Source organism: Aristolochia californica, unplaced genomic scaffold, assembly GCF_029961685.1.
Source record: "Aristolochia californica isolate CCGP_79_NKW_82.1479 unplaced genomic scaffold, dmAriCali1.0.hap1 SCAF_4, whole genome shotgun sequence".
In the NCBI taxonomy this organism is placed as follows: domain Eukaryota; kingdom Viridiplantae; phylum Streptophyta; class Magnoliopsida; order Piperales; family Aristolochiaceae; genus Aristolochia; species Aristolochia californica.
In genome coordinates, this window is record NW_027182103.1 from 44,656,613 (window position 1) to 44,679,370 (window position 22,758).

The window sequence follows — 22,758 nt, forward strand, 5'->3', positions numbered from 1 at the left end:
TCCATTATCTACTTACAAAAAAACTAATAACCAGAATCTTATTTCTTTTGGGCCTTAGCAGAGTAAATTGGAGGAGTTACAGGCAGCAGAAATTGGAGGTGTTATACTCAAGCTTCAGCGTTGCCTGCTACAGGCAGCAGAAATAGAAACCTACAAAAATGTAAATGAAGACCAACAGGACAAAGAAAACCCACTGCTTTTATACTTCCATAAGATTTCTCTGCCCTCGTGAACCAACATATCTGTCTCAATATCTAAGCGATGTCCTCCTGTTCAACAAAGAGTTGTACAGACTGTCAATTACTGAAGAAATTTTTTTCTATAAACGCAGTGCTAAGACAGAAGAATATGTTAACGACTTTCATTGTTCTTCCGACAGATTGCCCGACAGTGACTTTACAAGTAGTGAGTAGTAAAATGTAGGTTCACCGTGGAAATGTTTTCTGAAGTAACCATCGCAGCTGTCCTGATTCCGATCTTCACTTATACATCCTTTCTTTACGAAAGTCACCCAAATATGCCGAATGTAAGTAGTTCCAACATCCAATGAGACCAGCTAGTCCCTTTCTTCTTTTATTCTTTTCCTTGCTTTTGTAATTCGTGCTTTCAATGCAATGACTTCTTGCAACTAAGAATTTTCCAGTTTACAGTCTTTTGGTTTTATTTACATTGATTTTCTTGAAACTTACTCGACCTGTAAATCCTATCTATCAGTCTTTGAAGTCGTCGGGCTCCAGCCCCAGGCCTCAAGCGGGTTATGTCCCCTACCTTTGAACATGATGGCTTCCCTGAGCACCAACCACCGGGTGTAAAACTATTGTTACTCTTCTTTCCTAGGAATTCTGAATCAATCCTGTCCAAAACCGGGTCATTTGTATGGAATTTGCGGGCAAAGGGTGCACTACTTCCTATCATTTTTTCCATATCATTCACTGAGAGGGTGTGAGGATGTTGCTGAGGGGGAACATCCCATGCAATGTAGTGCATGTCATGATTCACCGCCGTCGCTGCAAATTCGGGAACATTGCAAATAACAGTATGGAAATAGCCTTCTGGGGAGGAAACAAAGTTGGTGTAGTACATCAGGAGGGTTCTTGGAAGGTTATCCCAACCCCATACCAAGAATTCCACAAATCTCCTGGAAAGAATCATCCATGCAGAACCTGCATTTGGAATCCCACGGAAAAAGTACATATAAATAATTAACAAATAATGATAGATACAATTGCTTAAAGGACAACTAGCTGTAAATCAGTAACAGATGTTTCAAAAAGAGATTGACAAAAAGATAAACGTAAATTAAATATAAACTATTTCAGTGAGAAAAATGTCAATAGATAATTGGAAGTAATTGTGTATATCATCTCTCCACAAAAAAAAAAAAAAAAAAAGATAATTGCATATATCAGCTATAATTCATGTTTTTTCCAGAGACAAACCAATTTGAACATTTCTGTTGGTCATTTTCTTATAGTTTTGGTCTGGGCAGCAATGTAAGTTGTTCATTCCTGTGCTTCTGTTTTAAAGCTCTTCATGGCTATTTTCTCAACTTAGAACAGAGCAAGAGCCAAAGCAAGCTGAATAGAGTGCATGTCAATAACAAGGGCTCAGGGTACCAAAGAGTTCAGAGAATTCTTCTTCCAGCATGACATGAAAACAACATAGATGCCACTTCAGCACACAACAAATTTTAAATCTGGTTATAAATGTTTCAGCTATTATTTGATCGTTCATTCCTTTCCAGAGAAAAATATAATTCTCTACTCAGTTTAAGAGTTGACAGCAAAATTTTGTTATGTTTGTATCATCAAATCACAATCTGGATATTTTAGAATTATATGAAGAAGTCCGTAACCAGGCATCTACTCTTTTTTGCAACTGGTCTCATGTAAACAAGAAGTGCTAATGGCTTAGGTGATAGGCTAGCTAATGAGGGAGTCAATCATCAATCTCTCATTGTGTTGATTCCCGCCTCCTCTTTGTAGTCGCCTTTTGGCTGCTTTCTAATAAATCACCTTTTTCAAAAAAAAAAAAAAAGTATCTTAAATTCAGGAACAGCTCATCTAGTCGAGGAATTTCTTTCACAACTTTGTGTAAATACAGGAAATGCAGTTCTCCTCATGGCTCCCTAATAATCACACTATATTGGTCCAACGTGGAAGATTAGCAACAACATATGTGACATTTGAGTAGACTTTTCTGATTGACCTCTCTTGTGTTTGGAAGTTACATGCTCAGGTGAAGTTTTCAAGAGAATTTTATCTCATCCACACACAAACACAAATCAAAGACTCAAAAATCACATTCCTGATAGTTAGTAGGTTTAAGTACCTGTAAACAATTTAAAAGAAGTTGGAAGCTCCCTTTTCTCTGTGACCCAGAAAAGATCTTGCTTTTTGGACTTATAAAGCCCAGGGTCAATCATCAATGGCTTTGCTCTTTGGTCCCTGCAGAAAACTTCCAAAATCAGATCATTAATCTTTTACCATGTCAATGAAGACTAGATGATCAGAGCAGACCAATAGTAAAGTCACTCACTCCTTCCATCCCAGTTCGCTTGTGTGCTCAATAAAATTCAGATTTTTTGGCAGGTCTGAAAAAGTGTATAAAAGATCTGCACCAACAAATGAATTTAGAAAGAGGAACCTAAAATATATTAATTTAAAAAACTTCATGCCTGTGTATGGATATACTACATGAACCGTTACAATGACAAGCACTTACCATCCTGTGTAACCAGTGGATAGTCAGAAGCACTGAGATTTATAAACCAGTCCCAATCCTTGCTTTTCTTGAGAAGAATGGCACAGGCATGGAGGGTATTGGCAACCATCGTTGGCCCTCTGTATGTCACCATATTTGCTTTTTTAATCATATGTACATTTCCAACCTCAGTATATATTGGATCCCTTTGCAATCGGTCTGCCAGTTCCAATCTCTCAGCAGCTGATGATTCCAAGTCCAAATGAACTATATATTGGTTTAAAGGATGGTAAAGTGCACGTAATGTCCTCCACAGTCTTTCTAAATCACCTTTAGAACCAGAGACCAGATAAGCAAAATGAGGAACAGAGGGGCCTGAAGGAGGGGGTGGTATAGATGATATTTTGGACTCTACGAAGACAGGGCCTGTCTGGTTTTGGGGTAGGTGAGTTGGAAAAAGTGAGAAAATAGAGTTGATGGAGTGTAAAGATGACACAAGACCCATACTAAAGGAGGTCACGAGAAGGAAAACACATATGAGAGAGCTTACAATAAGATGGATTGCCCATTTCTTTTCCATGTGAAAAAGTTTCAAGACAAAAGTTTTCATGAACTCAAGTCCATTTTGCCACATTGCTTTGGCTTAAAATTCACCGAACACCTGAATCCATCCAAAATTACTATTGCCTCCAGTTATCCAGCCAAGAAGTAACTGTTGAAGCCTGCCAAAAAAAAACAGAGAGAAGAAGAATCTAAGGAATCATCTAATGAACCGCAGACAACAAACAGAAGTGTATACATATCTAAAAAGTAAAAAACGGTTAATGTAGAGAAGTTTATTACTGTGTAGCCAGTCGAAGGGAATTGATGAAGAAAAGGGAAATAAACATGAAAGTTTCTCTGTCTATCCGAAGAAACAGAGATAACTCAACAAGGAGGCGGGGTTAGAATGAAGCATAGGACAATCTCATATAGTTCTATCACAGAGTGACATACTTATTAGAAGCTTAGAGCTCAAAAATGGTTCTTCATCAGCTAAACACTCCGCACCAAAAAAATCGATGGGAAAGAAGAAAAGTCCAGCAGCGCGCAAGGTTTCAAGAGGAAAATATCAAAAGCTCCAACAAGAATCTAACAGATGAAGACAAAATTCAAAAACCAAGCCAGCACATATTGCATGAGAAGAATTCCAAAACTGATCACCAAGGGTAAAAAGTAAACGAAAAATAACGCCGAAAGATCTGATCAGAGACGAGCAGCAACATGATGCCATCACAAACAATCGAGTCTCCACAAAACCATCTAAAACCCCTATGCATATAAGACAAATACAACATGACAAAAACGAATTACATCGTAAAACGAAAGGTAGAGGAAAATCTGCAACATACAAAGGTAAAAGAGTTCCTCCACAAGCATCACAGATTGCAGATCCTTAAACTGTCAAACAAACAAACAAGCAGAAGCCCGAGAGATAAAGATAAAAAAGCAACAAAAAAAAAAGAGAGAGAGAGAAAAAGGGATAACCTAAATTTAGGCGTCTGTGTAGAAGAACCTGGAGGTGGAGAAACAAGGGCAGGACGTGAAAGAGAAGAGAGAGAGAGGAAACCTGGCAGAGGCAATCGATTGTGGCGTGAGGAGAATGAGAAAAGAGAGGCGATGCGGAATGCGATATCAGTCCACTTAACGTGGGAAGCGGTTTCCTAATATGAGAGGAGCACGGAATTCGAAAAATGCGGTCGTTTCTGAATTTGGGTAGGCTTCCACCGGCACAGACGGAATTCATTTCATTTTATAAGCACCTCCGCAATCCCTCTCTTCCTCTCTTGATGTCCACGATTCCTGACTGACTTTTCAGCATAGCACGATCTGGGGTTCCGACAAGTTCACACTACATACGCAGTCTTCGCTTTCAGCTAAAAACTACTTCAATATACAGATATGGCACTACGTTTATTTCAGAATAAAAGACAGGATATCGACTGTGTATCTAACAAAAAGACCCGAAGAGAGATGGACATGAGGAGGATTTACCGGGGATCTCCTACCTCTTACCTCAACCAATTGATCGATGGGGAATTTCGTTTTCTCTGAATTGCTGGCCTCTAACAAGTGAATATTAGAGGAGTCGGGGAAGAGGAAAGTGGGAGGTCTTTTTTACTCTCTTTAGACAAAACCCATATGTAAATCCTCATCGATTTGTCGTAACCTCCATTAAGATATCCAGTTTGAGTAAAAAGAATCCAGCGATTGGGATTTGCTTCGAGACACGTTCTGAAAAAATCAGAAGCTAGCATCCAACTAACTCTGTTAAAGAGTATAAATGCAGATATTGACCACACGTTAGGTACCCACCCAAGAAAGTCAGACAGCTTCGTGAATGGCGATTTGTGAATTCTAGTCTGACCACCCAGTACGCTGTTCCATGAAAGTAGTACTCATCTTCTCCCCGCCAGAAAATCATACGTCAAAGTGTACGAGTAATTCTGCGTTAGTAATGGTAAAAACGACCCAGTTCATCTCTGTACTGTCTTTCTCCATTGAAATAGATTACGATGACCTCAATTGAGACTCGTTTACTTTGAAATTCATTCTCCCTTCTTCGTCCACATTCCTGTACCCAAGAAAACGTACGTTCGCTGAAAGAAGAACAAGGTAACGTGATCCGCGGCCAAAATCCGCCTAGAGAGCTGCTCGGTCAGAAAGGAGAACGAATGGGTTTCCGATTATAAAGGAAGATTGCGTCAACCTCAATCTCAAACAAGATTCGTCTTCCATGGCGCATGATATCGTCTCCACATATGCTTTTACTACAGAAATTCTTTCCCACTGATTCTCGTTTTCTTAGTTGGCTGGTGTTGACGAGAAGTCAATCATCGTGGGGGGAAATACTCTGTTTCCTTTACGGTTTATTGCAATTAATTTGGATAGGAAGCAAGCAGCAACTTCGAAGAAATTGACCCGTGAAAGCAGAGAAAGGGAATTGGATGAATACTTCGTAGGCCATGCGTGCACTCGTCCTTGGGTCGAAAACTTTTTGTTCTAACCAATGGAAGGGAATTCAATACAAAGGTTGGGAGTTCAATAAGAAAGAAAGTGATCTGGAAGAGTAGAGCGACTCGAATGCCAGAATCACAGAAAGTTTTGAGTGATTCATACTTCAGAAGAAAGTTTAAAGCAGAGATCTCAAGAGAAGGTTGCATGCATGTGATTACGGGCATGGAGTAAGGGGGGTTGAAATTAACGTAAACAAATGTAGATTGCGATTTGGTCTCTAATTAGGATTCATCCACATGGGCTGAATGAACGGTTTCACTGAAGAGATCAATCGCAGCATTATACTTCGCTATATTTTTTTATTTTTTATTTTGAGTGAATTCCAATTTAATAGGAGAGTCCCTTGAACGTGGTTGTTAGGGCTCGCACCCAGCTCTCAAGGTCACGAAAGACTCCCAGGCCTCAACTGTTTCCCTTCTCTCTTGATCTCTCTCTCTCTTTCTAGGTGGACTCGCACACGGCGGGCTATGGGCTGGAGTTCATCTTCTCCGTTAGCTGCTAAGGTAAATTGGAACAGAAACGATATCGAACAATGCAAGGGAGTGACGGGATGATTGAAAATTCATAGGTAGTCTTGTTGCTTAAAATCACAAGAGGCTACAGATGTGGGCTATCGCCTAATCGAGCTGCTAAATGCCACCTGACCGAGCTCCCTCTTTTAGAGGTATTTCTGTTTGTCTATATCGAACAAGAACAAAAATATTTCATCTTTTTACAGGTAGGAAAAAAGAAAAGCTTCCATTTCTCTCTATTCTTACCAAACTTCTCGTGTATTATATGGCAATCGCTAGGCGCTACCCACATTAGGCGGATACGAGCACAATCAAGCCTCAACCTTTTACATCCTAAAACATTCCTCACCCAGCATTTACACAAAACCGTATACATTATACGTGCCTAATTGAAAACCCAAAGCCCAATCTCAGACGACCTCAACGGCGGTGCAATGCAAGGAGGGCATCTTATCCAGCAAATCGTAAGTCAGCATGGAAGCCTTGGGTCTGGGAGGACGGTCGGAGAGGCCAGCTGAGAACACCCGCGTGGGCGGCTTCATCCGCTCGCAGTTGCCAAACCATTTGGCTTGCATGTACTTGTGCTTCCTCCACGGGCCCATATGCATCTTGTTCTCTTTCATGCACTTCTTCGCAGCTCCACACAGGATCTTTATCAGGTTCTTCAGTCTCTCGGCCTTTCCCACAAACACCTGAGGCAGCCGACTGATCAACTTGTTGTACTCCCGGCTCGCCCTTGCCATCTCAAACTCCCCCAGGAAGTCTACTTCGATCACTACTCTTACTGGATTCTTGCAGCTCACGTCCACCACGTCCACATACCTGTGTTCACCTGCTATCCATTCATATCAAATTAAACTCCATCCCCTTCGCAGTTGACAAAGACAAGAAGCGCAAGGTAGATCACCAACCATAAATAACCTTTTGGGGCCCAATATCGACGATCTTATCATGTGGGAGCACGTAAACCAGATCACGCATATGTTAAATATGGTCGATCGATATGAGACAATAAATTATTCTCTCATCGATTGACTCCAGGTAAGACATCCCTGTATTTCCAGTGTTTTCTAGGAGGTGACAGGTTCCTCCACTGCTAAATTCTTAAAAAGACAAGAACTAGCTATTTCGGATTGATCTGGTACGTGTTGCACCGCCACACGCTAAAGTCAGGACGGTAGATATTATGTATCGTTTGATTTTTGAGGTAGGCTTCCTGTCTATACGTGTAAATGTAGGTAAACAGGGTGATAAGGATCATGTACCAGAGGGAATATCGGGAGAGCTTCTCCACTTGGATTTGCAGAAGGCGCTGTCAAATCCGGCGTTCCGGAGGCGTTCCGTCAGGTTTCTGAGCAGACAGTTCCGGCATCCTCCGGCTACGGGTTTCGGACACACGCAAATAGGACCCGCCGATCTCAATTCTCTCAGCGCTTCTTCCGTCTCCTGCCGGATCCTTGTCTCTAAGGAAGTTGTCCGATACAAGGTTGTCTGAGAGGGATTCCAGAAACAACGCACAAGATTTATTTTAGAACGACTCAACACCAAAATTTTGATTCTAATGACCGAAAGCACCCCTTAACCATTTCGTAATAGCTCTTAAAAAGTTTCTCGGAAAAGAGTTTCATGCATTAAAACGGAAAATTCAGGTATAACCAGATCAAATGCTGTCTTTAATTCTTTCAAGTATGAATACGTTCGCGTATGTAGACAGCTTCTCGATTTTTACATAATTTCAAGTTTGGTCGTCATTATTAGTTAACATTTCTGGAAAGGACAGGAAATCTACGTATTGAGAAAATAAGAACGCATTAGACGTCCGTGATCACCAAGAAATTTAGAAAAGTAGAAAACCAAAAAGCGATATTCTTCCATTCAGCTTAAAAACCATATACTTTAACCAATTAAGAAAACAAAAGCAAGAAATCTTGAAACACTAAACCAAAAATCTAACTGATTAATATGAGGAGAATGCAAAACTTACTTTGAGAAGCTGGTGTTGCGACTCCCAGAATGCCTGACGCTCGGCTATCGTCTCGGGATCTTCTTCCTCCTCCTCGGCTTCCGCCCCTTCGCCTCTGCAGCTCTCCGGCGACTCTTCACCTTCCTCGTAGAATCCCAAGACCATATCGGCGAGGCTGGTGCCTCCGCCGAAGAATTCTTCATCGGCACCGAATACCGCCGAATTCCGGCGGTTCCCGGAAATTTCCCTGATGATCGCCGGTTCGGCCATCGCTCTTGCGAGGTCAGGTATGTCGGGAATATTGCGTGGACTCGAGATGCTGATATCGGCGGACTCTATGATTATCCTTTATATACACGGACGGCGAGCCCTGCTCTCTGGTGGAGCCCATACGACAACGTGGACGAACGAGCCGCCGCGAACATGAATGTAACAGGTCAGCATCCACGTGGTAGTGAAGTTTCGGGAAGAGATATGGTAAGTAGACCCGACCAAGGGCGGACGATATAAATAGATGGTGAACCAGCGAGGATCCACGTCAGTTACCCCGCAATAATTCAGCGGCGAGGATGCCTTGGATATGTTCGAATATACTAAATTTTCAATTTCCAATCAACTCTCTGTTTTTTTTTTATTATATTTTTTTAAACATATACGAAGCTTTCGTGTATGTGAAAGTGCAGATTAATAAACGACAAGCGAACTTAAAGGGGATATGCCTTATCCCGATCTCGAAATCGTGGGGTCCACTGCTGTCGTGGATGAGAAAGCGGACTTATCTAAGAAGGCGTACGTCCAGATTTTATCACAGCTCGTGCGGGCCCCACTTAGGGATGAGCAACCCAGATAACAATCCAACTTTAAGAGATTAGCATTCACACCGGGTTAGCTGTGATTTGACGATAACGCCCCTAACACATATAGTATCGTTAAAGATGGCTGATCAAATACGAAAAGATATTTCGTGTAAAATATCTGAAATACTATCTTAGTAATCAATGATTATCTCAATCGTCCAATCATAATTAACAAGGGTTAAAAGTTACGGGCTGACTTTGACCTTTACGATAGATTAATCAGATGGATGAGATAATTGTTTCATATATTTTATATTAAATAATTTTTCGTATTGAATCGGCCGAATAAACAAAAAGTAAAATAGGATTGCTTGAAGTATATATCAGAAGGGCATTATGGGCATGGCAAGGGCCAAAAGTGACGGGCTGACTCAGCTCTCACATTAAGAACTCTTCTTTAAACCGGCAAGCTTGTCCAAGGTTGTGCCTAATGCCCAAAAGTAGTCGGAGGGAAAGGGAAAGGGCAAAAAAAAAAACAAAAACTATGATGGCAATTGTTGCGTTTAGTGAACCGATAGGTGACCACTGAAAAGGATGTCCAATATCATGTTAAACAGCAGGTTTAAAAGAAGGCTAATTGAGGTTGGTGACGATGAAAATTTGGCAGTGGAACCCAATATGCCCGGTCGTCGGGTTGCAGACTAACGACGCGGCGTCGGGTAAATGGCATACGGGGCTGATGTTTTGGCGTATACACTACTGGTCGAGTGTTTATCCTTCCAAATGAGTGCCAACCTCACTGAGTTAACGAACAGTCCCAACTGGTTTTTCCGGACGTGCCAGAAGCAACAACTGTTTTCCTTCAGTCACGAGAGCTCCGGAAAGAAACCTAGGACTCCTGCTAAAGAAAACTACAAAATATTAGGGACATACCCATATGGAGGCATCTTCACTTGTCAGGAAAAAGGTTGTAATGGAATATACATTTCTCACCACCAGTCTACAGTGAAAGCCAAGAACACGACTCCGACTCCGACTCCTCAACAATAGGTTCCCGTCTCGTTCATGGATACGATATTTCAGGAACAAATTAACAATGCAACAGGTGGGGTAAGCCAAATTAACTGATCTGACTTTCGCTGGTTCTAGTAGCATTAACAAATTACAGAATCGATGTTGATGTACATACTTTAGTGGCTATTTTAACCCCCTCTTGTCTATTTACCTTATCCCTTCCATTACTTGCAACTGGATCAATTAAATACACTCCCTGTCATCTCCCTTGCACAAAGCATCCTCCCAAAATCGAATCATTCTGTGCATCTCTTGGGTGTGGTTCTGCTGGTTCTTAAATTTCTCCCATGAAAGCTCCATTCAGCAATGATGGAAGATAATGAATAAGGGAGCGGATTTAAACCATCTCAAGGAGTTTAATGTTTCCTGTTGAATTTGCTGCTACTAGAGTAGTCGACTGGCCTCGCCAGCTCACACACGATACAAATTGGCTGGCATCTTCAACTTCTTGACCAGACAGTGGATCTGTATTGTTAAATTTGAAAGATAGTACTGGCATTGGGAAAGCTTTGTGGTAGACAAAGACCTATATCATAAAATAACTAGCCAGATAAGAACATCGAATTCATGACATAGAACAAGTAAAGCTACTTGAGAATCAAACTACAATGCAGACATGAGCAATAGCTTTTAAGACACCACCATCATCTATTGCCTCTGTTTGGTTAAACAATTACCTTGATCAACACTTTTTCCTTTTTAATCTGAAATAACATAAAGTGAGATATAATATGTTGTGATGTGCACAGGTAGCTGGTGCTAGAAATAATAATAAAAACCCAGTTGCTCCTGCCATAGGTATGCAGTGTTTAGATGTTAGCCAACTCTAGCAGTCTCATCGTATGTCTTTAGTGTGTATGACAGTGACCGCATGCTTTTTTGGACCATGTTTCAGAAATTACATACAATACAACCAACATGTATCTTGAGCTTAATAAAGCTGTCACACTGAGAATTGCAGCTCAGATGTCAATGAAGATAAGGGTTAACACACCTCATTTGTTTCTGAACCCGTCGCAATGTATCCATCAGATATGGAAAGACCCACGAAATTCTGGAAACAAGTTACAGTAAATATTAGAAACAATATTTGTAACCATAATATATATTTCTTTTTTTTTATCTCATAAAAATCACGTACAACAGCCACAGAAGATAACATATTAAGAAAACTTACAATCAACTAAATTCATCAAATACTTTGCAATCTTTGGATAGTAAGTATTGTGACTCATTTTTTAGGAATTAACTACTTATTAACAAATGATAGAATCTAGTATAAAATAAGGCTCCCGTCTCAGCTCAATGAAAAAAAAAAAAAAAAAAGCTGAGCTACCACGCAATTAAGTCAAGCTGAGTATATCTAGCCAACCTCAGTAAGCCCAACCAAGATCAAGTGCATCTTCTCACATAATCTCTTGTGTGAACGGCAGTGCAACGGAAGCCTACAGACCAGGCTTCCGTCCACTGGAACCGATGGATCACTGATCCGGAACCGACGAATCACCAAGCCAGAATTAGCAATTTTTTGTTTTCAATTTATGTGATGTAATCTTGGTTTCCAAATCGTGGTGAATAAAGAGTTTCTTAAAGCTTTACATGGTATCAGGAGTCCTTGTGAACGGTAGTGAAAGCAACAGCGGGAGAGACAAAGCTTTTTAGTGATTTTTGAAAGATCTCAAAGCTCTCTGCTCTGGAGACGAGGCTAGAGAAGCAAGGGAGAGGCGTGAGGGCCATTTGTGTGACGGAGAAGGTGGAAAATTCAACACCAAGTCCACGGAGAAACCAATGGAGTTTGTCCGGGTTGTGCTCTCTTTTGCTGTGACCAACAAATGGCCTCTTCGCCAACTTAATGTCAAGAATGCATTCCTCAACGGTACTCTCACTGAAAATGTTTACATCCTCCTGGGTACATTGACCCTCGTTTTTCGCATCACGTTTGTCAGTTGCAAAAAACTCTCTACGGTCTCTAGCAAGCTCCTAGTGCCTAGTTCCTACGCTTCAGCTCCTTTGTCACTCAACTTGGATTCTCTTGCAGTCGTGCTAACACTTCTCTATTTGTTTTTCATAAGCATTCAGACACTATATATCTACTCCTCTATGTTGATGACATAATTATTACTAGCAACAACTCAGCTCTTATCACCAAGTTCACTCATGAGCTTCATTCTGAGTTTGCAACTAAAGATTTGGGTCCGCTCAGCTAATTTCTTGGTCTTGAAGCTTCGCCAACTACTAATGGCTTATTTATTGGTCAGCTCAAATATGCACGGGATATTCTTACTCGAACTCAGTTACTTGATAGCAAACCGGATCCGCCCTATGGTCATTTCACAGCATTTGTCTGCAGATAGTTCTTTATTTTTGGATCCCACTCTCTACAGGTCTCTCGTTGGCGCCCTTCAATACTTGACCATCACTTGCCCTAACATCGCCCATGCGGTCAACTCTGTTAGCTAATACCTGCATGCTCCCACTGAAGATTATTTTCTTGTTGTTAAACGTATTTTGCGCTATGTCAAAGGTACCATTTACTCTGGCCTTATTTTTCGTCCATCCACTACTCCTGCTGCTCTAGTTGCTTACTCTGATGCTGATTGAGCTGGCTGTCCTGATACTCGTCGCTCCACCTCTGGTTACTTCATTTATCTTGGGGACAATTTGATTTCTTAGAGTGCTAAAAAGCAGCCTACGGTATCTCGTTCCGGCTGTGAATCTAAGTATCGTGCTCTAGCTCACACTGCAGCTGAAATTATTTGGCTTACACATCTTCTTACCGATCTACATGTTCCTATTCCACAACCACTTCTACTCTTATGTGACAACAAAAGTGCAATCTTCCTCAACTCCAATCCAGTTTCTCTCAAACGCATTATCATTTCTTTCGAGAACTTGTTGCTGCAGACAAACTTCACACACAGTATGTGCCATCTCACCTTCAAATTGCTGATATTTTCACCAAAAGTATTCCAAGCCCTCTCTTTAAATTTTTTCGATAGACCAGGCTTCCGTCCGCCGGATCACCAAGCCAGAATTAGCAATTTTTTGTTTTCAATTTTATGTATAAATATGTGATGTAATCTTGGTTTCCAAATTGTGGTGAATAAAGAGTTTCTTAAAGCTTTACATCTTGTACACAAAGTTACTATGGTTGTGCCTTTCAAAAAGTGGGTGCATGACAAACAGTACTGATGAAGAAAATCAAGTCAACCAAGCAAACCATAAACCATACTTTACATTTACTGAGTATATGAAAGCAGATAATAGTGGCACACAACTGTTCAAAATATAATCGTTTCAATTTCTCAATGTTGCTTTCTATTACACCATTCCTAGTTCAAAAAGCAGGGAGAACAGAATATCCATAACATGGTAAGTAAATGAAAAACAGCCAATTTATGATGCACTACACTCAACACCAGCCCATGCAGCGGCCCTAGAGACTGATAAGAAGAATTTTACTTTAAGGGCTGATTTGTATCTTACAAATCATTTGATGACATTAGGCATCCCCTAGAACAAGGCATTGATTGTATTTTTAAACAGACCTGATCTGGATGCAGACTGCTTTCGGAGATTAAAGGAGGTAAGTGAGCCACCAATGATGGAACTGGACCAGCTTCAGATTTTGTTGCTTTTTCTAGATAATGATTTTAGAACTTTTAAGTTTTCCAGCACATTTGGACAAACCATTTGATACTTTAACAAGGAAAGGAAAAGGAAGGGAATGGGAAGAAAACCTAATCAGTGTCCTCCTAGCTGGTTCTTGATGTATTTTGACAAGATTGAGGATCTATGTAAAGATTAAAATTTATCCTAGTGGGCACACTCCTAGGAGAGTAAATACAATTGCTGACACTTTGGCTTGGTAAGAGGTTCCTGGCAGCATCTCACTGTTGGAACCTGACTTGCCCTTAGAGCCCCCTCTTTTCTGTTTGTTTCTCAATTATTTGGTATATTTTCCTTTAGATCTCCTCTCCCTCAAGAGCCTTGTTAATGGAAACCTCTTTCTCATTGGTATTAAAAAAACATTAAATACCATTAAACCTGAGTTATTTTGTGATAAAGTAAACCAAACAATTAAGTAATTTCTGTACAAATTGGAAATCAGTTTTTGTTTTTATTGTGTAAATGTTTATTAAAAAGAAAAGAGAGTCGACAGCTAAAGAGGGGTGAAGCATTCACAAAAAGCTGTTGGAGGGAGACCCCTCTTGTGCAAGTTTATCAGCCAAACCATTGGCTGATTGGTTACATGGCACCAAGAAACAAACAGATAATCAATTAAGACAAGAATCTGAGAGAAAACCGAGCTGAATCTCCAAGGAATCGTCTGGACCTTTTTACACTACCTGATAAGTAGGGATGAGTCTGTCTCAATGACAAGATGGTCAGAAGATTTATAATGCCTGAACATTCTCAAATTCATAAGAACTATCCGATCCCAGCTTCATTGGAATAAGAAACTCCAAGAGACCCAGGATAGGAAAGAAGCACCACATGATTTGAATTTATGAACACCCCACAACAACTAGCAGGCCCCAGGTTGCCCATAGAACTGTCATCAAAGTTAAGTTTTATGGAACCCAAGGAGAGGGAGCCAAGGACCGTTGCTGAAATGACAATGGCTGGCAAGACCAACCAAAAGAGGACCAGTCCCCATGAAGAATAGCTACCACCAAATATTGCTCATTATTTTAATGGCTGAAATAATAATGGCTGGTACGAACTTCAGTCATTAACAAGGAGTCAACAAATGAGAAAAATTTTAAGTCTCAAACTTATATTTACTTAAAAATAATTCACTTAATTCATATAAATATATGAGCCCATAGGACTTAATGGCTGAGTTGAGATCCCAGTCGTTTTCAAATTGGAACTTAATCTGGGGGACCATAAACCAACATGTTGGATAAAAAATAATGACAACCTGATTTCTCATACGTCAGGTTACTCAGATTTGTGCAGGAACCAAGCATATTTCCTGTGTAGACAACAAATTCAATGGATTCCAAAAAATAAGTCTTTGAAAACAAACTTTCTGTATCAACAACTGGTTATGCTCATTTTAGTCATCACAAGTGCATGATATATGATCCAAGATAGAGTTAAAGATTCAGGAAATAAAAGTCTAAGACTTATAGGAATCCTTTATTCAACTTTGTGAGAAGAAGTTCATTCTCTTCCGTGTAAGGATATTATGCTGCCGTGTTCAAATCCTATTACTATCCTATCACTATTAAACTACAAGGTAAAGCTGAAATTTGTGATGCACATTAGTTTGGAAAAGTATTAAAGCTGCGCCCCCCCCACCAGTACCAAAAAAGAAAAAAAAAGAAAAAAAAGGAAACAGCTACATTCATAATTTCTTTTGCAGAAACAGCTGTGCCATGACTTGTCCATGTGGAGCAATACTTGAAACTATAAAATCTATCAGACATATATAACAGTGATAGCCACTGCAAAAACAACAAGGGTGAATTCCTGAGTTTTATACACTTCAAAGAAAAGAACATCTCTCAACTCTCAAACAATAAAGGAAGATCAAATAGCAGGACCAACTAGATTAACTTTAAACTCAAGTGGTGTTATAATATGATAAGAAACCACACCTTTACATTTGTGTGCCCAGTAAATGTCTGAATGGGATTGTCAAGCACCCGTGACGTGTTCTTTGTTAAATCCCAAAGCTTGAGTGAGTTGTCAGTGGATGCAGAGACAAGTGTAAGTGAATCCACAAACTTGACATAACTCACAGTCTTTGAGTGCCCTAGTAATGTGCACCACGGAATTCTTGTGTTTCGGAGATCATAGCAGTAAATCTTATGATCAGCAGAGCCAACTGCTAGTGAACGTGCAGAATCTGGAGAAAACTGGACACAGCATATATTGGCCTTGGTCCTGATAGTACCAATGCTTCCCCCCTGCAGATCAACCCATGTAAGAGAAACTAGTATTACAGAACTAAATTCTGATAGACAATATGATTAGTGGTAATTAGATGACTGCAGTACGTTTAGTTTCAAAGCTGACAGCCACCAAGTGCAAAAATAGAATTGCCTGATTGATGTTCCACAGCTTAACTGTCCCATCGTCACTTCCGCTAGCCAACTTTGTTGGGTCCGCAAGAGAAAAATCAACAGACCATACCCGCCTTTCATGCTCCCTCATTTCCACAAACACTTGACCTCTAGTAACATCCCAGACCTAAAACATAAAAGTTAGGACCCATTTAAGACAACGTACAAGATAGGAGAAAAGAGTAATATTGGTAAATGAGCTAGCACACCTGTACAACACCTTCAAAGTCACTGGAAGCAATCTGGCTTTTGATATAACTATTCCAACAAATACTGCTAAACTTTGACCTACTAGCCATCTCTATTACTGGATAATGAATGTCCCTATCATTGTTCAAAATTGTATCACACTCAAAGACTTTAATTTTTCTATTAACACCAGCTGTCGCAAAAAACTCCTTGTCTCTATCAAAACTCAATGAGCATACTAAGTTGGATGAATTGAGCAGATCCCCTTGTTTGAGATCTGCCCGAACTTTTAACTTGCTAAAAGAAAGATATTTGCACAGACCCTCCAGAAATGGGTTTATCCATCTACTTCTTTCTTCAGAGTGGGGCACTGTTGAAGCCAAATTATCAACCGAACTTCCTTCTGTTCTTGCGGTAGAACCTCTTCCCATACTACTGACAGATGAAGTTCTATTTGGCAGCCTTCTGATTGGATTGACCAGCCTGCATCTGGTTGAAAAATAAGCAGACTCAAGTTTCTTGAAGTTTTTCATCAATCGAGATGTTTTAGACAAAAGTTTCTCCTGATGTTCTGAATGAGACTCTGAGTTTTGACTTTCAGTTAGGTTTTCAGTTAGCTTATCTTCCTTCTGGATCTGGAATCCTTGTCTCAATCGTTTACGAGAACACATGGTAGACAATTCCTCAAGTTTTGGAGGATAACCAGATGTCTGATCAACCTTCCCAATTTCTGAGTCCTCATCTTTATCCAATTCTCCATAAGAGCTTTCTTGCTTCATAAGAACTGACTGCTGCTTTAAAACCTCTTCTATATCAGCAGATAAACCACAAATGGTGTCATGTAACTTGTTAGCAGTCTCTTGTCTTTTCAGTTGCAACTGTACGAGGAATTCTAGAAGCAGTTCCTGCTCCTCTATCTCCTCCCTTAGGTTTATTGCAGCTTCTCGCTCTTCCAAATCATCCCTTGGATCATTGAGAAACTCATTTTGTAACACCTCACTGTCAATATTATAGACAAAACTAACAGTCAGGCACTAAATTTTTTTAATGTGGATCATAAAAAACAAAGAGACCACAAACACAGATAGCAGCACACTGGTTCTTTTTAAAGAATGAAAAGTGAATCACAATGAACAAACAAGAACATAATCCTCACATATAAAGTACATCCCAACATAACTGGGTAACTTTTGGTATAGAGCAAAGCCAACACCACAGAGATGGACAAGTAAAAGTTTTACATTATGGGTATGTTAGCATCAAACTGGCAACAAGTTAACGACGATTCAAGATAGAAAAAAAAGAAGAAAAAAGGAAAACACAGATAAAATAGCAGCCAACTTTATGCAAGTAGTCACTATTCTCCTACTACAATTCAACCTATAAACTATAGCTGATCCACAGCAAAATTAAGTAACCACAAGCAAACAAAAATAAAAAAATATGTCCTATCTTGAAAATATTCTTTACTCCATTCAATGATTCCATTTGGACTTGTGGTACATCAAAAGAAAAAAAAGCAGTCTTCTCAGATAAATTAATTTAACTTCCAAACAAAGCAGTCAAAACTCTGAGAGAAATAAAAAGGCCCAATATGCGATGCAGTAAAATTGTGATCTTGGTAACAGACAGCACTCTGATCCGCAGGAATATGAAAATTCAATTGAAGCTAAGACAACATTATTGCTTACAGCTTGAGGATCTCTCCTGAAATTCATCACCTTTCTCAAAAAGCATGGGAAAGTTTCTTGGTTACAGCTCACATGAAGCAATCATCAGTATTTGCTCTTATAAATAGAGATCCCAGAAGATCTGCAAAATTATCTCCCAAAATGAAGTTTTGTTTACAACTTTAAATGCAGAAGCCTTGAGCTCCACAAAATATTTTCATATTTTCTCCCCTGGGTTTCCCCTTTTTTTATATTATCCATCTTGTCTTACTCCCATTCTTTTCTTCTGTAACACATACAGAGAATTTCTTTGAAGAAACAAAAGAACCAAGAAGAACAAGTTAGTGAATTCCTGATACTTTATTGATCACAATCTGTCTGAGGGCACTTGTGAAGAAAACAGACTTGATATGCATGACATAAATCCAGGAAATCTCATAGACGAGCCACATTCAACTTGTGCTTAGCTCTTGACCAACTTAACCACCACTCTCCAGGTTGTCCCACACCAAACAGACTACAGTTGCAAGAAAGTGAAGCTAGATGAGATATCCAAACAATAATTTTCCCAGTTCAAGTCACCACAGAAACTATGAGCAAGAATCATTTTGGGTGAACTTGTGCACCTAAATCGATACTACTACTCCTGAACCCATTCAAAACTTTTTTTTTTCTAACTATAAAAAGATTCTATATATTTCACATAATTTTTTTTCTTCTCACAAATACAAGCCACTTCAGAGTCTACTCCACCCTCTTAAAATATTGTACTTATATCATTGATATATGGTGGTTCTTCTCCAGAGATACAAGCCAGTTCAAGAGTCTACTCCATCCTCTATCATTTCATGATCACAGTTAACAGCAATCAACTTGGTTATCAGCCAAGTGGCCAAGGAAAATCTTCAGCATTTGTACTACGCCAATCAGATTTAAATTTTAGCAAATAGATTTCAGTTACTAACTCAGATGTTTCAAGTATTGTTAGCCTGGCTCAAAAAGAAATATGAAGGAGCAAAAATTTTTTCTCCTCTCCTCATTTGGAAGAGAGAAAAGGGAGGAAGGACAAACCTCATTTTTGGTCGAGTATTTGGCTGAGGGTGCAACAACCACAAGCAAAACGTGGCCTCCTTAGGCCATTTTAGTAGCAAATGAGGAGGTAAGACACGATGGCGGAGGTTAGACATGGTCCTGAGTTTCTCTTCAAGCGAGCTAAATGTGCAGAACAACTGTGAGCAAACATCAAACAACAAAAGAAAAACAAACTTGTTAAACTATTAAAAGATTAAAAGAACACAATAAATTCCAATTAAGGGATTCAAGACAAAGAAAGCGGACAGATATAGACCTCAAAAAGAAGAACGCCCAAGCGATAGATATCCGAGGAAAACGAACTTGGTGCTCCAGCAGTTTCTTCAGGACAAGTGTACCAATTAGTTTCCATCATCAATATCTGTTTAAGGGGGAAGCTCTTGTTCCTTTCATCAACTTCCATCTCCCTGTTTTTCTTATCTCTTCTTTCATTCGCTTTCTCCATAGAGGATAAGCGCGTCCAATTAGCGGACGTAGAACGAGCAGAACTCGATATTTCCCGAGTTGATTCTTCGGTTTGAAATGCTCTACTCTGACGAACCTGGTCCCCACCAACCATGCTCTTCATCCTATCCGTGAATGAGTCAGAATCAGAACTTGAACAGGAAGCAGATTCTATAAAAGAGATCCGGTTGAAAGAGGACATGATGAAGCATGATGGGCGGACATTGTGAACGACCATGCCTTGCGAATGTGCGAGGTTCACGGTTTCCACAATCTGTCGAAAGATGTGCAAACACTCAAAGAGGTCAACAGATCGCTCAGGTTTGTCCAACCACTGCCTCAGACTAATATCTTCCGCTACTACGCCACAAATCTCCGGGTCAAGCTCGTTGCCGCAGACTCCAGAAGAGCCAATCTGGTTATCACAATTGTCTGTGCAAGATATTACCTGGTCATTCGCTTTAGCCGCTACCACCCACCCAGTGTTATCTGATGCATCCCTCGACTCTGCAAGCCTGTTTTCAAGGCTCGTACTGGAGGCAACAAAAGCATTTAGCCCTCGGGAACTAGCAGATTTGTCCCAACCAAACTCGTCTGAACCTTCCATTGCTACCCATCTATTGTAAACAAACAAACAAGACTCTTCGAGCACAAAAGCAGGCACAATATTCCGTTAATTCCATGAAAAAGCAATATCCACGGCCACCCTCGAGAGGTCAAGATTCACAAAAATTTCGGGGACAACCTGTGGTATACCAGTCTTCTCCATCTTCTCCATCACGCTAACAGTATAGAAACCACATATCTTCACCGAACGAGATAAACGAAACCCAGAACCCCCCACTAAGAGAAAGCTCCTTTAACTGCTAAAACCAGAAGAAAACCCGTAGCAGAAAAAGGTAAAACAGATGTAACAAACACATGCAAAGGGTGAGGAAGCCTAATCCCAGGGAAAAAGAGAGACACAAGGAGGTAGCAGAAATGGCAAAAGCAAGAGGGATGATCAGCTTCTTCGACATGAAAATTCGAACCATATATCAGAACTTCTGTTGCATTGTCTTTTTCTCTTTGCCCACGGAAACACCTCCGCCTCACAAAATCTGATTTTATACATTGTTTTTCATTTTCTAGTAATAGAGAAAGCCAGAAGAAAAACTGGAGCCGCCTATTACCTATAAAGCGATCAAATTCCACAATAGCATTTTTATGCCTGGAGGCTGGGCCAGCCACGGTTTCTTGTTTCTTTTCAAGTGCCTGCCTCTTCTTCGTTATCTTCGCGTCTCCGTTACAGGATCAGTGCAGGATGAGCTCCGCGGAGTACGTGGCGGCAGTACGTCCGCGAGTTACTCCAAAACTCAGCCAAAGGGGATTCAAAGGTTTGTGGACCAGATTTCGTGGAGTGGAATAAATTAAGGTGTGATTAAAAACAGAGGGCAGCCCAACAGACAGATTTGCTACGCGGACGACATTGGAAGAATCAGAGGCGAAGCTGGTGAAAAAAAAGTTGACAAAAATGAAAACACTTCCGTTTTTTATTTTTATTCGCAAGGTGAACAAGAACGGTACTTGTAAGTTTCCACTCTCCTTGCAAAAGAAAATCTTACTTAGAACTTAACTGTTCCAGTTTGGTTCCAGTGATCGATTTCTCTCCTTCAGTCTACATACTTTACATGTGAAAAAAGTCTCGTCTCGAATCAGGGCGAAAAAACCTTTTAGAAGTATGTGAAAAATAGATTCACATTCTGCTTCCCCGCTGCTCCGAAGCTTTCTGATGATCTGATTGAATTTTCAAAACTTAATTTTTATCTTCTATACTCATAAAAAGTCACTAACTATGTGTGAACAGATCGAACAATAGATGCCCTTCAATCACACGACGCGATTAAAAAGATGTAAGATTCATGTTTCAAACTCTAACATTATCCGGTAGTACCCATTCAAGCGACCTCCTTCTGTCCTCCAATTCCAAACTATCGTCCCCGGCCCTCATTATCTCGGGAACAGAAATGGAACACCAGACCAAGAAAAACCCACACAGGAGGAGTTCCGAAATCCAGTACACTCAGCAATGAGGGTCGATACAGGTGATAAAGCTCCACCGCAGTGCAGAACACTCAGCAATGAGGGTCGATACAGGTGATAAAGCTCCACCGCAGTGCAGAACACTTACAGAGAGAGAGAGAGAGAGAGAGAGGTCAAAGGGAATAGCTCGGCACTATTTCCTTATAGTTCCAAAGCTGACAAGGGACAAATGAGCGCTTCCGGCTGCTGCCCATTTACACCAATCTTCATCTTCCCGCTTCCTAGAGACTGCCGCCGTCAGCTTTCTGGGATTTAATAAACTATTATTTCACCAATGAAGGAGAGAGAACACAGGAAATCGTTTGGACTGAAATCAACTCCATAATTTATACTTTATAAAATTACTGTCACGAATTTCGAGCAAACGTGTGACGTAGCTTGGGAGGCTCCGTTTCTCCACGTAACCAGACAGATCTCTGCTGCCTTGTTCTCCACCTATCTCTGTTCTTCTAACTACTCTATGCCAAACGAAGCCTTCATCTTTGAGCTCGACAAATCTCGTTAGACATGATGAAACAAATCAAGGGTATTTCCGTTCATACGACAGATAAGTTTTGTTATAATTCAACAACTTCATTTGATCTCTACATCCATGTGCTGCTGTCCAGGCCTATTTACGCAGCAACAATTTAAAGTATATCCAAAAAAGTAGTGCGAATCCGAAGGATTTCAATAAGATTCTCAGATGCACAGCTCATGCGCAGCAAGCATCCGCTCATTGTTTGAGATCAACAGTAAAGGAGAAGACGCCCATTCTCGTCAGATGCCTTACTGAAAAAGGATTTTCAAACAGGCTCACAGGTGCATAGAACGGCCAAAAGTTGAGTTAGGAGCTTCAATGCACGGTGAGAAATGCAAGAAAATGAAAGCATTCACCTGCAAATTCGACACGTGCATGTTATACGATCAAAATCCGTAGAGACTAGCATCAGAAAATAAACGCAGGAATAAATTGGCAGTAATAGCTCTGGTACTACTGTCGGAAGAACCATCCACGTTTTGAACACTAGACAGAACAGAGTACGAAAAGAAAGAAAGAAAAAAATAGAGAATGCAGATGGCTTCGTGCCACTTCATTTGAATTTAGTTAAAAGTTGC

The 22,758-nt window shown here is 40.3% G+C and overlaps 3 protein-coding genes across 8 annotated transcripts; all 3 read right to left on the reverse strand.

Moving 5' to 3' along the window:
* Window positions 1-202: 202 nt before the first annotated feature.
* LOC137962020 (beta-glucuronosyltransferase GlcAT14B-like) lies at window positions 203-4,779 on the reverse strand. Of its 5 annotated transcripts, none has more exons than XM_068808716.1 (5): window positions 4,759-4,779; window positions 2,725-3,425; window positions 2,539-2,614; window positions 2,332-2,447; window positions 203-1,163 (listed from the first exon to the last, which is right to left on the reverse strand). In XM_068808716.1, exons 2-5 carry the CDS (start codon window positions 3,335-3,337, stop codon window positions 661-663), a joined length of 1,308 nt encoding a protein of 435 aa, XP_068664817.1. In that variant the 5' UTR covers window positions 3,338-3,425; window positions 4,759-4,779; the 3' UTR covers window positions 203-660. The 5 variants fall into 5 exon arrangements, with proteins under 5 accessions (XP_068664817.1, XP_068664815.1, XP_068664813.1 ...); XM_068808714.1 differs by lacking the exon at window positions 4,759-4,779 and adding an exon at window positions 4,313-4,525; XM_068808712.1 differs by lacking the exon at window positions 4,759-4,779 and adding an exon at window positions 4,231-4,525.
* A 1,903-nt stretch (window positions 4,780-6,682) lies between these two features.
* On the reverse strand, window positions 6,683-8,505 carry LOC137963432 (uncharacterized). The gene is made up of 3 exons (XM_068810553.1): window positions 8,257-8,505; window positions 7,538-7,763; window positions 6,683-7,104 (listed from the first exon to the last, which is right to left on the reverse strand). The coding sequence occupies exons 1-3, from the start codon at window positions 8,503-8,505 to the stop codon at window positions 6,683-6,685; spliced, it is 897 nt and encodes a 298-aa protein (XP_068666654.1).
* Window positions 8,506-9,996: 1,491 nt separating this feature from the next.
* On the reverse strand, window positions 9,997-20,730 carry LOC137962464 (protein SPA1-RELATED 4-like). Of its 2 annotated transcripts, XM_068809342.1 has the most exons (7): window positions 19,391-20,718; window positions 19,114-19,271; window positions 16,393-17,371; window positions 16,164-16,310; window positions 15,716-16,027; window positions 11,101-11,160; window positions 9,997-10,632 (listed from the first exon to the last, which is right to left on the reverse strand). In XM_068809342.1, the coding sequence occupies exons 1-7, from the start codon at window positions 20,183-20,185 to the stop codon at window positions 10,444-10,446; spliced, it is 2,640 nt and encodes an 879-aa protein (XP_068665443.1). In that variant the 5' UTR covers window positions 20,186-20,718; the 3' UTR covers window positions 9,997-10,443. The 2 variants fall into 2 exon arrangements, with proteins under 2 accessions (XP_068665443.1, XP_068665444.1); XM_068809343.1 differs by lacking the exons at window positions 9,997-10,632; window positions 11,101-11,160 and having other exon boundaries at window positions 15,864-16,027; window positions 16,118-16,310; window positions 19,391-20,730.
* Window positions 20,731-22,758: the final 2,028 nt, after the last annotated feature.